Raw genomic sequence first — 15,442 nt, 5'->3', positions numbered from 1 at the left:
ACCTGTATCAATACACTCACACCTGTATCAATACACTCACACCTGTATCAAGACACTCACACCTGTATCAATACACTCACACCTGTATCAAGACACTCACACCTGTATCAATACACTCACACCTGTATCAATACACTCACACCTGTATCAATACACTCACACCTGTATCAATACACTCAGACCTGTATCAATACAATCACACCTGTATCAATACACTCACACCTATATCAATACACTCACACCTGTATCAAGACACTCACACCTGTATCAATACACTCACACCTGTATCAATACACTCACACCTGTATCAATACAATCACACCTGTATCAATACACTCATACCTATATCAAGACACTCATACCTATATCAATACACTCACACCTATATCAAGACACTCACACCTGTATCAAGACACTCACACCTGTATCAATACACTCACACCTGTATCAATACACTCACACCTATATCAATACACTCACACCTGTATCAATACACTCACACCTGTATCAATACACTCACACCTGTATCAATACACTCACACCTGTATCAATACACTCACACCTGTATCAATACACTCACACCTGTATCAATACACGCACACCTGTATCAAGACACTCACACCTGTATCAATACACTCACACCTGTATCAATACACTCACACCTATATCAATACACTCACACCTGTATCAATACACTCACACCTGTATCAATACACTCACACCTGTATCAATACGCTCACACCTGTATCAATACACTCACACCTGTATCAATACACTCACACCTGTATCAATACACTCACACCTGTATCAATACACTCACACCTATATCAATACACTCACACCTATACCAATACACTCATACCTATATCAATACACTCACACCTGTATCATACGCTCACACCTGTATCAATACACTCACACCTATATCAATACACTCACACCTATACCAATACACTCATACCTATATCAATACACTCACACCTGTATCATACGCTCACACCTGTATCAATACACTCACACCTATATCAATACACTCGCACCTGTATCAAGACACTTACAGTAAGCTTAATGTACAAGTATGGTAAGGACGCTAGTCTATCACAGGGTTTTACCCCCAATCTCCTAATGCTTAGTGCCAAGCATCATGTCCATTTTTACAGTCTTTGGTATGACTAGGCGAGGGATCAAACTCCCAACCTTCCAATCTTAGGGCGGACACTCTAACCACAATGCCACTGAGTTGGGTCATAACTAGGGCTCTTGCGGTGACCATATTATCGCCACAGTAACAGTTACGAGTCATGACGGCAGTCAAATTCCCCGAGATTGTTTAGTCACGGTAATTAGGCTTCTCCAAGCTCTAATGCTGCTGCTGGTCATTTTTTATTTGTTTTATTTTGACCTTTATTTAAAGTCAGTTAAGAACAAATTCGTATTTTCTATTACTGCCTAGGAACAGTGGGTTAACTGCCTGTTCAGGGGCAGAACGACAGATTTGTACCTTGTCAGCACGGGGGTTTGAACTTGCAGCCTTCCGGTTACTAGTCCAACGCTCTAACCACTAGGCTACCCTGCTGCCCCATTAGTAGCCTAGCAAACGTGCTAACTGCCTGGTACTCCGCACTATATTGTCCCTGTAATCACTCTGACGTCATTGCAAACATAATTGAAAATCGAATCAACCAGAGCTCATGTTGCGCAACATTTCTATAGGCTACGCAATTGCGTGAGAAAACGACAGAGTGATGGCCTCTTAAAAAGAGGAGGATCCCATCAGCTTTCTATAGGCTAGGCCTACTATATTTATTTCTGAGCTTTCCTAATATTAAGCACATTGCTTATATTTACGACAGGAGTACAGCCTACCTGGCTGGCAGGAAAATTAACCATGGGAAAAACATCCTGCGGTTGCTATTTAAATACACAGATTACTGTTTGGAGACAGGATGATACTTGTCCTTTCCAAATCAAAACAAAGTTGACATATATATTATTTAGTATATGTAAATCCAGTATTGTCTGATGGGTGACAATATTAGCCTATCATTTGTGAATGCTGTATTATCACTTGTGAATTATGCCCAGGTTGTTCCAGAAAGGCAAGAAACAGAGCACACCTTTTTTTTGCAACTTTTTAAAATCAATATCGCACACCTCATTTAACCTAGCTGTCACATCCTGACCATAGAAAGCCTTTATTTTCTATGCTGGAGAAGGTCAGGGCGTGACTGGTAGGTGTTCTAGTTTATTATTTCTATGTGTAGTCGAGTTTTTGTATTTCGATGTTGGCCTGGTATGGTTCCCAATCAGAGGCAGCTGTCTATCATTGTCTCTGACTGAGGATCATAAGAATAAGAATAAGGATCATAAGAATAAGAATTTAGCTATCTGAGAGAGCCATGTGAGTGAGAGGTGTTTTGAAGCGCGTAGCCCGAAATAAGGGGAATTATAATTATTATATTCAGCCCGAGGGCACAACGGCCACTGGCCGCAAAACACATGTATTTATTAGGGGCATAACGGCCACACAAAGACATGTATTTTATTAGGGGGCATAACGGCCACACAAAGACATGTATTTTATTAGGGGCATAACGGCCACACAAACACATGTATTTATTAGGGGGCATAACGGCCACACAAACACATGTATTTATTAGGGGGCATAACGGCCACACAAAGACATGTATTTATTAGGGGGCACAACGGCCACTGGCCGCAAAACACATGTATTTATTAGGGGGCACAACGGCCACTGGCCGCAAAACACATGTATTTATTAGGGGGCATAACGGCCACTGGCCGCAAAACACATGTATTTATTAGGGGGCATAACGGCCACTGGCCGCAAAACACATGTATTTATTAGGGGGCACAACGGCCACTGGCCGCAAAACACATGTATTTATTAGGGGGCACAACGGCCACTGGCCGCAAAACACATGTATTTATTAGGGGGCACAACGGCCACTGGCCGCAAAACACATGTATTTATTAGGGGGCACAACGGCCACTGGCCGCAAAACACATGTATTTATTAGGGGGCATAACGGCCACACAAAGACATGTATTTATTAGGGGGCATAACGGCCACACAAAGACATGTATTTTATTAGGGGGCATAACGGCCACACAAACACATGTATTTATTAGGGGGCATAACGGCCACACAAAGACATGTATTTTATTAGGGGGCATAACGGCCACACAAACACATGTATTTATTAGGGGGCATAACGGCCACACAAACACATGTATTTATTAGGGGCATAACGGCCACACAAAGACATGTATTTATTAGGGGGCATAACGGCCACACAAACACATGTATTTATTAGGGGGCATAACGGCCACACAAAGACATGTATTTATTAGGGGGCATAACGGCCACACAAAGACATGTATTTATTAGGGGGCATAACGGCCACACAAACACATGTATTTATTAGGGGGCATAACGGCCACACAAAGACATGTATTTATTAGGGGGCATAACGGCCACACAAACACATGTATTTATTAGGGGGCATAACGGCCACACAAAGACATGTATTTATTAGGGGGCATAACGGCCACACAAAGACATGTATTTATTAGGGGGCATAACGGCCACACAAACACATGTATTTATTAGGGGGCATAACGGCCACACAAAGACATGTATTTTATTAGGGGGCATAACGGCCACACAAAGACATGTATTTTATTAGGGGCATAACGGCCACACAAACACATGTATTTATTAGGGGGCATAACGGCCACACAAACACATGTATTTATTAGGGGCATAACGGCCACACAAAGACATGTATTTTATTAGGGGGCATAACGGCCACACAAAGACATGTATTTTATTAGGGGGCATAACGGCCACACAAAGACATGTATTTATTAGGGGGCATAATGGCCACACAAAGACATGTATTTATTAGGGGGCATAACGGCCACACAAAGACATGTATTTATTAGGGGGCATAACGGCCACACAAACACATGTATTTATTAGGGGGCATAACGGCCACACAAAGACATGTATTTATTAGGGGCATAACGGCCACACAAAGACATGTATTTATTAGGGGCATAACGGCCACACAAACACATGTATTTATTAGGGGGCATAACGGCCACACAAACACATGTATTTATTAGGGGCATAACGGCCACACAAAGACATGTATTTATTAGGGGGCATAACGGCCACACAAAGACATGTATTTTATTAGGGGGCATAACGGCCACACAAACACATGTATTTATTAGGGGGCATAACGGCCACACAAAGACATGTATTTTATTAGGGGGCATAACGGCCACACAAACACATGTATTTATTAGGGGGCATAACGGCCACACAAACACATGTATTTATTAGGGGGCATAACGGCCACACAAAGACATGTATTTATTAGGGGGCATAACGGCCACACAAAAACATGTATTTATTAGGGGGCATAACGGCCACACAAACACATGTATTTATTAGGGGGCATAACGGCCACACAAAGACATGTATTTATTAGGGGGCATAACGGCCACACAAAGACATGTATTTATTAGGGGGCATAATGGCCACACAAAGACATGTATTTATTAGGGGCATAACGGCCACACAAAGACATGTATTTATTAGGGGCATAACGGCCACACAAACACATGTATTTATTAGGGGCATAACGGCCACACAAAGACATGTATTTATTAGGGGCATAACGGCCACACAAAGACATGTATTTATTAGGGGGCATAACGGCCACACAAACACATGTATTTATTAGGGGGCATAACGGCCACACAAAGACATGTATTTATTAGGGGGCATAACGGCCACACAAACACATGTATTTTATTAGGGGCATAACGGCCACACAAAGACATGTATTTATTAGGGGGCATAACGGCCACACAAAGACATGTATTTTATTAGGGGGCATAACGGCCACACAAACACATGTATTTATTAGGGGCATAACGGCCACACAAACACATGTATTTATTAGGGGCATAACGGCCACACAAAGACATGTATTTATTAGGGGGCATAACGGCCACACAAACACATGTATTTTATTAGGGGCATAACGGCCACACAAAGACATGTATTTATTAGGGGGCATAACGGCCACACAAAGACATGTATTTATTAGGGGCATAACGGCCACACAAACACATGTATTTTATTAGGGGGCATAACGGCCACACAAAGACATGTATTTATTAGGGGGCATAACGGCCACACAAAGACATGTATTTATTAGGGGGCATAACGGCCACACAAAAACATGTATTTATTAGGGGGCATAACGGCCACACAAACACATGTATTTATTAGGGGGCATAACGGCCACACAAAGACATGTATTTATTAGGGGGCATAACGGCCACACAAACACATGTATTTATTAGGGGGCATAACGGCCACACAAAGACATGTATTTATTAGGGGGCATAACGGCCACACAAACACATGTATTTATTAGGGGGCATAACGGCCACACAAAGACATGTATTTATTAGGGGGCATAACGGCCACACAAATTCGAGGCATTATCAAGTCCTTGTCAAATTGTGAATAAGAGACTGATGAAGTGTGTACAGCCTGCCAAAAACAACAAAGCAGAGCTTATGCCTTTCATGCAACCTTTTTGTATTGAAACCTGCAGCCTTAGAAACGTATTGAAACTGAAAACATATAGTTGAACATTTGTATCACAATTACAGTTGCATTAATAGCTCTAAATGAAGAGTATTGGAGGACTTGTTTCTTTGTTAACTGCTCAAAACAGAATAGCCACATGTGCGCACTCCCTTATATCGTTTGGAGAAAATATCCTTTCTATTTTATTCAGCTTTGTTCAATTGTATTCTTCATAACATGAAATAATATAAAATAATGCCACTGAATACTAAGAAAATCTTGTCTGCTAAATGAACTAGTGTAGCCCACAGCCATATGGCATAGCCAGATCAGGACATAACATAAGGACAACTCAGAGTACACTATTATGTTCTTCTGAAATAGACTACATTTTCTTCATATGATACTTCTTTAGACCTCTCTAATATAGATCATTGATTCACTGTGATGGTTACATGGATTTATTATACTTTTTTAAATGTAGATGTTTCAAAGGTCTGCATCAGTGGCTTGTAGGCTGTGTGTGGAAGCCAGGAGATGCTAAATGGGTTTATGTTAATTAACGGTCAATTACCGTGAGGCCGGCAGCTGACAAAACGCCACACAGCCCGAGTCACAACCACCTAAACCCGACTTTCTCCCTGCTATGTTCAGGACGGTAAGTGTGTTGTGTGTGTCTCTCCAGCCCTGGAATCCAGCCACCGTGGCCTCAACCATAAGACTCTGTGCATGAACAGCCAACAGCACCTCAGTGATGGGACCCCGGTCAAACACTATGACGTACACAACCTGTACGGATGGTCTCACACCAAACCCACATACGAGTGAGTATGGACACATCCTTTTTAGTGACCAATACAACATTTTCAGCATCAGTCACTCTGTATCTAGTCACTCTGTATCTAGTCACCCTGTATCTAGTCACTCTGTATCTAGTCACCCTGTATCTAGTCACTCTGTATCTAGTCCCCCTGTATCTAGTCACTCTGTATCTAGTCACCCTGTATCTAGTCACCCTGTATCTAGTTACCCTGTATCTAGTCACTCTGTATCTAGTCACCCTGTACCTAGTCACTCTGTATCTAGTCACTCTGTATCTAGTCACTCTGTATGTAGTCACTCTGTATCTAGTCACTCTGTATCTAGTTACCCTGTATGTAGTCACCCTGTATCTAGTCACTCTGTATCTAGTCACCCTGTATCTAGTCACCCTGTATCTAGTCACCCTGTATCTAGTCACCCTGTACCTAGTCACTCTGTATCTAGTCACCCTGTATCTAGTCACTCTGTATGTAGTCACTCTGTATCTAGTCACCCTGTATCTAGTTACCCTGTATGTAGTCACCCTGTATCTAGTCACTCTGTATCTAGTCACCCTGTATCTAGTCACCCTGTATCTAGTCACCCTGTATCTAGTCACTCTGTATCTAGTCACCCTGTATCTAGTCACTCTGTATCTAGTCACCCTGTATCTAGTCACCCTGTATCTAGTCACCCTGTATCTAGTCACTCTGTATCTAGTCACTCTGTATGTAGTCACTCTGTATCTAGTCACCCTGTATCTAGTCACTCTGTATCTAGTCACCCTGTATCTAGTCACTCTGTATCTAGTCACCCTGTATCTAGTCACCCTGTATCTAGTCACTCTGTATCTAGTCACCCTGTATCTAGTCACCCTGTATCTAGTCACCCTGTATCTAGTCACTCTGTATCTAGTCACCCTGTATCTAGTCACTCTGTATCTAGTCACCCTGTATCTAGTCACCCTGTATCTAGTCACTCTGTATCTAGTCACTCTGTATCTAGTCACTCTGTATGTAGTCACTCTGTATCTAGTCACTCTGTATCTAGTCACGCTGTATCTAGTTACCCTGTATATAGTCACCCTGTATCTAGTCACCCTGTATCTAGTCACCCTGTATCTAGTAACTCTGTATCTAGTCACCCTGATTCTAGTCACCCTGTATCTAGTCACTCTGTATCTAGTCACTCTGTATCTAGTCACTCTGTATGTAGTCACTCTGTATCTAGTCACTCTGTATCTAGTCACTCTGTATCTAGTTACCCTGTATATAGTCACCCTGTATCTAGTCACCCTGTATCTAGTCACCCTGTATCTAGTAACTCTGTATCTAGTCACCCTGATTCTAGTCACCCTGTATCTAGTCACCCTGTATCTATTCACTCTGTATCTAGTCACTCTTTATCTAGTCACTCTGTATCTAGTCACTCTGTATCTAGTCACCCTGTATCTAGTCACCCTTTATCTAGTCACTCTGTATCTAGTCACCCTGTATCTAGTCACTCTGTATGTAGTCACTCTGTATCTAGTCACCCTGTATCTAGTCACCCTGTATCTAGTCACTCTGTATCTAGTCACTCTGTATCTAGTCACTCTTTATGTCACTCATACTCGTATATAGTGAACTAGGTATATAGTATAGTCATTCTCCTATATAGTGAACTAGGTATATAGTAAAGTCATTCTCCTATATAGTGAACTAGGTATATAGTCACACTACTATATAGTGAACTAGGTATTTAGTCATTCTCCTATATAGTGAACTAGGTATACAGTATAGTCATACTCCTATATAGTGAACTAGGTATATAATCATTCTCCTATATAGTGAACTTGGTATATAGTCATTCTCCTATATAGTGAACAAGGTATATATAGCCATTCTCTATATAGTGAACTAGGTATATAGCCATTCTCCTATATAGTGAACTAGGTATATTGCCATTCTCCTATATAGTGAACTAGGTATATAGTCACACTACTATATAGTGAACTAGGTATATAGTCATTCTCCTATATAGTGAAATAGGTATCCAGTATAGTCATACTCTATATAGTGAACTAGGTATATAGTCATTCTCCTATATAGTGAACTAGGTATATAGTATAGTCATACTCCTATATAGTGAACTAGGTATATAGCCGTTCTCCTATATAGTGAACTAGGTATATAGTATAGTCATACTCCTATATAGTGAACTAGGTATATAGTCATTCTCCTATATAGTGAACTAGGTATATAATCATTCTCCTATATAGTGAACTAGGTATATAGTATAGTCATACTCCTATATAGTGAACTAAGTATATAGTCATTCTCCTATATAGTGAACTAGGTATATAGCCGTTCTCCTATATAGTGAACTAGGTATATAGTATAGTCATACTCCTATATAGTGAACTAGGTATATAGTCATTCTCCTATATAGTGAACTAGGTATATAGTATAGTCATACTCCTATATAGTGAACTAGGTATATAGTCATTCTCCTATATAGTGAACTAGGTATATAGCCGTTCTCCTATATAGTGAACTAGGTATATAGTATAGTCATACTCCTATATAGTGAACTAGGTATATAGTCATTCTCCTATATAGTGAACTAGGTATAAAGTCATTCTCCTATATAGTGAACTAGGTATATAATCATTCTCCTATATAGTGAACTAGGTATAAAGTCATTCTCCTATATAGTGAACTAGGTATATAATCATTCTCCTATATAGTGAACTAGGTATATAGTCATTCTCCTATATAGTGAACTAGGTATATATAGCCATTCTCCTATATAGTGAACTAGGTATATAGTCACACTACTACATAGTGAACTAGGTATATAGTCATTCTCCTATATAGTGAACTAGGTATACAGTATAGTCATACTCCTATATAGTGAACTAGGTATATAGTCATTCTCCTATATAGTGAACTAGGTATATAGCCGTTCTCCTATATAGTGAACTAGGTATATAGTATAGTCATACTCCTATATAGTGAACTAGGTATATAGTCATTCTCCTATATAGTGAACTAGGTATAAAGTCATTATCCTATATAGTGAACTAGGTATATAATCATTCTCCTATATAGTGAACTAGGTATACAGTATAGTCATACTCCTATATAGTGAACTAGGTATATAATCATTCTCCTATATAGTGAACTAGGTATATAGTCATTCTCCTATATAGTGAACTAGGTATATATAGCCATTCTCCTATATAGTGAACTAGGTATATAATCATTCTCCTATATAGTGAACTAGGTATAAAGTCATTCTCCTATATAGTGAACTAGGTATACAGTATAGTCATACTCCTATATAGTGAACTAGGTATATAATCATTCTCCTATATAGTGAACTAGGTATATAGTCATTCTCCTATATAGTGAACTAGGTATATATAGCCATTCTCCTATATAGTGAACTAGGTATATAGCCATTCTCCTATATAGTGAACTAGGTATATTGCCATTCTCCTATATAGTGAACTAGGTATATAGTCACACTACTATATAGTGAACTAGGTATATAGCCATTCTCCTATATAGTGAACTAGGTATATTGCCACCGTGGCCTCAACCATAAGACTCTGTGCATGAACAGCCAACAGCACCTCAGTGATGGGACCCCGGTCAAACACTATGACGTACACAACCTGTACGGATGGTCTCACACCAAACCCACATACGAGTGAGTATGGACACATCCTTTTTAGTGACCAATACAACATTTTCAGCATCAGTCACTCTGTATCTAGTCACTCTGTATCTAGTCACCCTGTATCTAGTCACTCTGTATCTAGTCACCCTGTATCTAGTCACCCTGTATCTAGTCACTCTGTATCTAGTCACTCTGTATGTAGTCACTCTGTATCTAGTCACTCTGTATCTAGTCACTCTGTATCTAGTCACTCTGTATCTAGTCACTCTGTATCTAGTCACTCTGTATGTAGTCACTCTGTATCTAGTCACTCTGTATCTAGTTACCCTGTATGTAGTCACCCTGTATCTAGTCACTCTGTATCTAGTCACCCTGTATCTAGTCACCCTGTATCTAGTCACCCTGTATCTAGTCACTCTGTATCTAGTCACCCTGTATCTAGTCACTCTGTATCTAGTCACCCTGTATCTAGTCACCCTGTATCTAGTCCCCCTGTATCTAGTCACCCTGTATCTAGTCACTCTGTATGTAGTCACTCTGTATCTAGTCACCCTTTATCTAGTCACTCTGTATCTAGTCACCCTGTATCTAGTCACTCTGTATCTAGTCACCCTGTATCTAGTCACCCTGTATCTAGTCACCCTGTATCTAGTCACTCTGTATCTAGTCACCCTGTATCTAGTCACTCTGTATCTAGTCACCCTGTATCTAGTCACCCTGTATCTAGTCACCCTGTATCTAGTCACTCTGTATCTAGTCACTCTGTATCTAGTCACTCTGTATGTAGTCACTCTGTATCTAGTCACTCTGTATCTAGTCACGCTGTATCTAGTTACCCTGTATATAGTCACCCTGTATCTAGTCACCCTGTATCTAGTCACCCTGTATCTAGTAACTCTGTATCTAGTCACCCTGATTCTAGTCACCCTGTATCTAGTCACTCTGTATCTAGTCACTCTGTATCTAGTCACTCTGTATGTAGTCACTCTGTATCTAGTCACTCTGTATCTAGTTACTCTGTATCTAGTTACCCTGTATATAGTCACCCTGTATCTAGTCACCCTGTATCTAGTCACCCTGTATCTAGTAACTCTGTATCTAGTCACCCTGATTCTAGTCACCCTGTATCTAGTCACCCTGTATCTATTCACTCTGTATCTAGTCACTCTTTATCTAGTCACTCTGTATCTAGTCACTCTGTATCTAGTCACCCTGTATCTAGTCACCCTTTATCTAGTCACTCTGTATCTAGTCACCCTGTATCTAGTCACTCTGTATGTAGTCACTCTGTATCTAGTCACCCTGTATCTAGTCACCCTGTATCTAGTCACTCTGTATCTAGTCACTCTGTATCTAGTCACTCTTTATGTCACTCATACTCGTATATAGTGAACTAGGTATATAGTATAGTCATTCTCCTATATAGTGAACTAGGTATATAGTAAAGTCATTCTCCTATATAGTGAACTAGGTATATAGTCATTCTCCTATATAGTGAACTAGGTATATAGTCACACTACTATATAGTGAACTAGGTATTTAGTCATTCTCCTATATAGTGAACTAGGTATACAGTATAGTCATACTCCTATATAGTGAACTAGGTATATAATCATTCTCCTATATAGTGAACTTGGTATATAGTCATTCTCCTATATAGTGAACAAGGTATATATAGCCATTCTCCTATATAGTGAACTAGGTATATTGCCATTCTCCTATATAGTGAACTAGGTATATAGTCACACTACTACATAGTGAACTAGGTATATAGTCATTCTCCTATATAGTGAACTAGGTATATAGTATAGTCATACTCCTATATAGTGAACTAGGTATATAGTCACACTACTATATAGTGAACTAGGTATATAGTCATTCTCCTATATAGTGAACTAGGTATATAGTATAGTCATACTCCTATATAGTGAACTAGGTATATAGCCGTTCTCCTATATAGTGAACTAGGTATATAGTATAGTCATACTCCTATATAGTGAACTAGGTATATAGTCATTCTCCTATATAGTGAACTAGGTATATAATCATTCTCCTATATAGTGAACTAGGTATAAAGTCATTCTCCTATATAGTGAACTAGGTATATAGTCATTCTCCTATATCGTGAACTAGGTATATAGCCGTTCTCCTATATAGTGAACTAGGTATATAGTATAGTCATACTCCTATATAGTGAACTAGGTATATAGTCATTCTCCTATATAGTGAACTAGGTATATAGTATAGTCATACTCCTATATAGTGAACTAGGTATATAGTCATTCTCCTATATAGTGAACTAGGTATATAGCCGTTCTCCTATATAGTGAACTAGGTATATAGTATAGTCATACTCCTATATAGTGAACTAGGTATATAGTCATTCTCCTATATAGTGAACTAGGTATAAAGTCATTCTCCTATATAGTGAACTAGGTATATAATCATTCTCCTATATAGTGAACTAGGTATAAAGTCATTCTCCTATATAGTGAACTAGGTATATAATCATTCTCCTATATAGTGAACTAGGTATATAGTCATTCTCCTATATAGTGAACTAGGTATAAAGTCATTCTCCTATATAGTGAACTAGGTATATAGTCATTCTCCTATATAGTGAACTAGGTATATAGCCGTTCTCCTATATAGTGAACTAGGTATATAGTATAGTCATACTCCTATATAGTGAACTAGGTATATAGTCATTCTCCTATATAGTGAACTAGGTATATAGCCGTTCTCCTATATAGTGAACTAGGTATATAGTATAGTCATACTCCTATATAGTGAACTAGGTATATAGTCATTCTCCTATATAGTGAACTAGGTATATAGTCATTCTCCTATATAGTGAACTAGGTATATAGTCATTCTCCTATATAGTGAACTAGGTATAAAGTCATTCTCCTATATAGTGAACTAGGTATATAATCATTCTCCTATATAGTGAACTAGGTATATAGTCATTCTCCTATATAGTGAACTAGGTATATATAGCAATTCTCCTATATAGTGAACTAGGTATATAATCATTCTCCTATATAGTGAACTAGGTATAAAGTCATTCTCCTATATAGTGAACTAGGTATACAGTATAGTCATACTCCTATATAGTGAACTAGGTATATAATCATTCTCCTATATAGTGAACTAGGTATATAGTCATTCTCCTATATAGTGAACTAGGTATATATAGCCATTCTCCTATATAGTGAACTAGGTATATAGCCATTCTCCTATATAGTGAACTAGGTATATTGCCATTCTCCTATATAGTGAACTAGGTATATAGTCACACTACTACATAGTGAACTAGGTATATAATCATTCTCCTATATAGTGAACTAGGTATATAGTCATTCTCCTATATAGTGAACTAGGTATATAGTCATTCTCCTATATAGTGAACAAGGTATATATAGCCATTCTCCTATATAGTGAACTAGGTATATTGCCATTCTCCTATATAGTGAACTAGGTATATAGTCACACTACTACATAGTGAACTAGGTATATAGTCATTCTCCTATATAGTGAACTAGGTATATAGTCATTCTCCTATATAGTGAACTAGGTATATAGTATAGTCATACTCCTATATAGTGAACTCGGTATATATTCATCCTCCTATATAGTGAACTAGGTATATAGTCATTCTCCTATATAATGAACTAGGTATATAGTATAGTCATACTCCTATATAGTGAACTAGGTATATAGCCGTTCTCCTATATAGTGAACTAGGTATATAGTATAGTCATACTCCTATATAGTGAACTAGGTATATAATCATTCTCCTATATAGTGAACTAGGTATATAATCATTCTCCTATGTAGTGAACTAGGTATACAGTATAGTCATTCTCCTATATATTGAACTAGGTATATAGTCATTCTCCTATATAGTGAACTAGGTATACAGTATAGTCATTCTCCTATATAGTGAACTAGGTATATAATCATTCTCCTATGTAGTGAACTAGGTATATAATCATTCTCCTATGTAGTGAACCATTTACAACACCTGAACGAGTCATTAGCAGCTCCAACCAATGGCCTTAAGTGCCTGTTCAAATCAAATCAAATGTTATTGTTCACATACACATATTTAGCAGATGTTATTGCGGGTGTGGTGAAATGCTTTTGTTCCTACAGTAGCTTCAACAGTTTAGTAGGTTCTAACAATTCACAACAACACACATGAATCTAAAAGTAAAATAACGGAATTAAGAAATATATAAATATTAGGCCGAGCGATGTGGGAGTGGCATTGACTAAAATACAGTAGAAAACACTAAATAAATATGAAATGAGTAAAACAGAATGTAAACAGACAATAGGTTGACCTGAGCTAGACTGGGAGCAGATATCTGACTCGACCTCCCCCTTTCTCCAGCGCCTTGCTGAGCGTGACGGGCAAGCGAGGGATAGTGGTGACCAGGTCGACCTACCCCTCCAGTGGGAAGTGGGCTGGACACTGGCTGGGAGACAACAACTCCAGCTGGGATCAGCTCTACAAGTCAATCATAGGTGTGTGTGTGTGTGTGTGTGTGTGTGTGTGTGTGTGTGTGTGTGTGTGTGTGTGTGTGTGTGTGTGTGTGTGTGTGTGTGTGTGTGTGTGTGTGTGTGTGTGTGTGTGTGTGTGTGTGTGTGTGTGTGTGTGTGTGTGTGTGTGTGTGTGTATTGACTGTTCTGTCTCTCTATTTAACAGGAATGATGGAGTTCAGTCTGTTTGGGTTTTCTTATGTAAGTGACTCTCCTGTCTGGCTCCTTTCTACATGGGAAATGTTGTTGATTTCATAACTGGTTTGTTTGTCGTATTTTTCTAAGTTGTTTTCACTATTTAAATATTGTTGAAGTAATGAAAGCTCTGTCTGCCCCCTCTGTCTCTGTCTGCCCCCTCTGTCTCTGTCTGCCCCCTCTGTCTCTGTCTGCCCCCTCTGTCTCTGTCTGCCCCCTCTCTCTCTCTCTACCCCTCTCTGTCTCTCCCTCCCTCCTTCTCTCTGTCTCTCCCTCCCTCCCTCCCCCACTCTCCTTCTCTCTGTCTCTCCCTCCCTCCCCCTCTCTCCTTCTCTCTGTTTCTCCCTCCCTCCCCCTCTCTGTCTCTCCCTCCCTCCCCCTCTGTCTCTCCCTCCCTTACCCTCTCTCCTTCTCTCTGTTTCTCCCTCTCTCCTTCTCTCTGTCTCTCCCTCCCTCCCCCTCTCTCCTTCTCTCTGTCTCTCCCTCCCTCCCCCTCTCTGTCTCTCCCTCCCCCTCTCTCCTTCTCTCTGTCTCTCCCTCCCTCCCCCTCTCTCCTTCTCTCTGTCTCTCCCTCCCTCCCCCTCTCTGTCTCTC

At 39.6% G+C, this 15,442-nt stretch overlaps 1 protein-coding gene across 3 annotated transcripts in view; it reads left to right on the top strand.

Annotated features, from left to right (window-relative positions):
- Nucleotides 1-15,442, top strand: part of si (sucrase-isomaltase (alpha-glucosidase)) — a 134,776-nt gene that overhangs the window by 98,821 nt on the left and 20,513 nt on the right. For all 3 annotated transcript variants that reach the window (XM_052457800.1, XM_052457824.1, XM_052457836.1), the window contains exons 37-39: nucleotides 6,324-6,462; nucleotides 14,505-14,638; nucleotides 14,820-14,854. In XM_052457800.1, the coding sequence (XP_052313760.1) occupies nucleotides 6,324-6,462; nucleotides 14,505-14,638; nucleotides 14,820-14,854 (308 nt within the window). The remainder of the gene's footprint in view (nucleotides 1-6,323; nucleotides 6,463-14,504; nucleotides 14,639-14,819; nucleotides 14,855-15,442) is intronic.

This window comes from Oncorhynchus keta, chromosome 1 (genome assembly GCF_023373465.1).
Source record: "Oncorhynchus keta strain PuntledgeMale-10-30-2019 chromosome 1, Oket_V2, whole genome shotgun sequence".
Lineage (NCBI taxonomy): Eukaryota > Metazoa > Chordata > Actinopteri > Salmoniformes > Salmonidae > Oncorhynchus > Oncorhynchus keta.
This window is presented reverse-complemented; position numbering and strand designations above follow the sequence as displayed.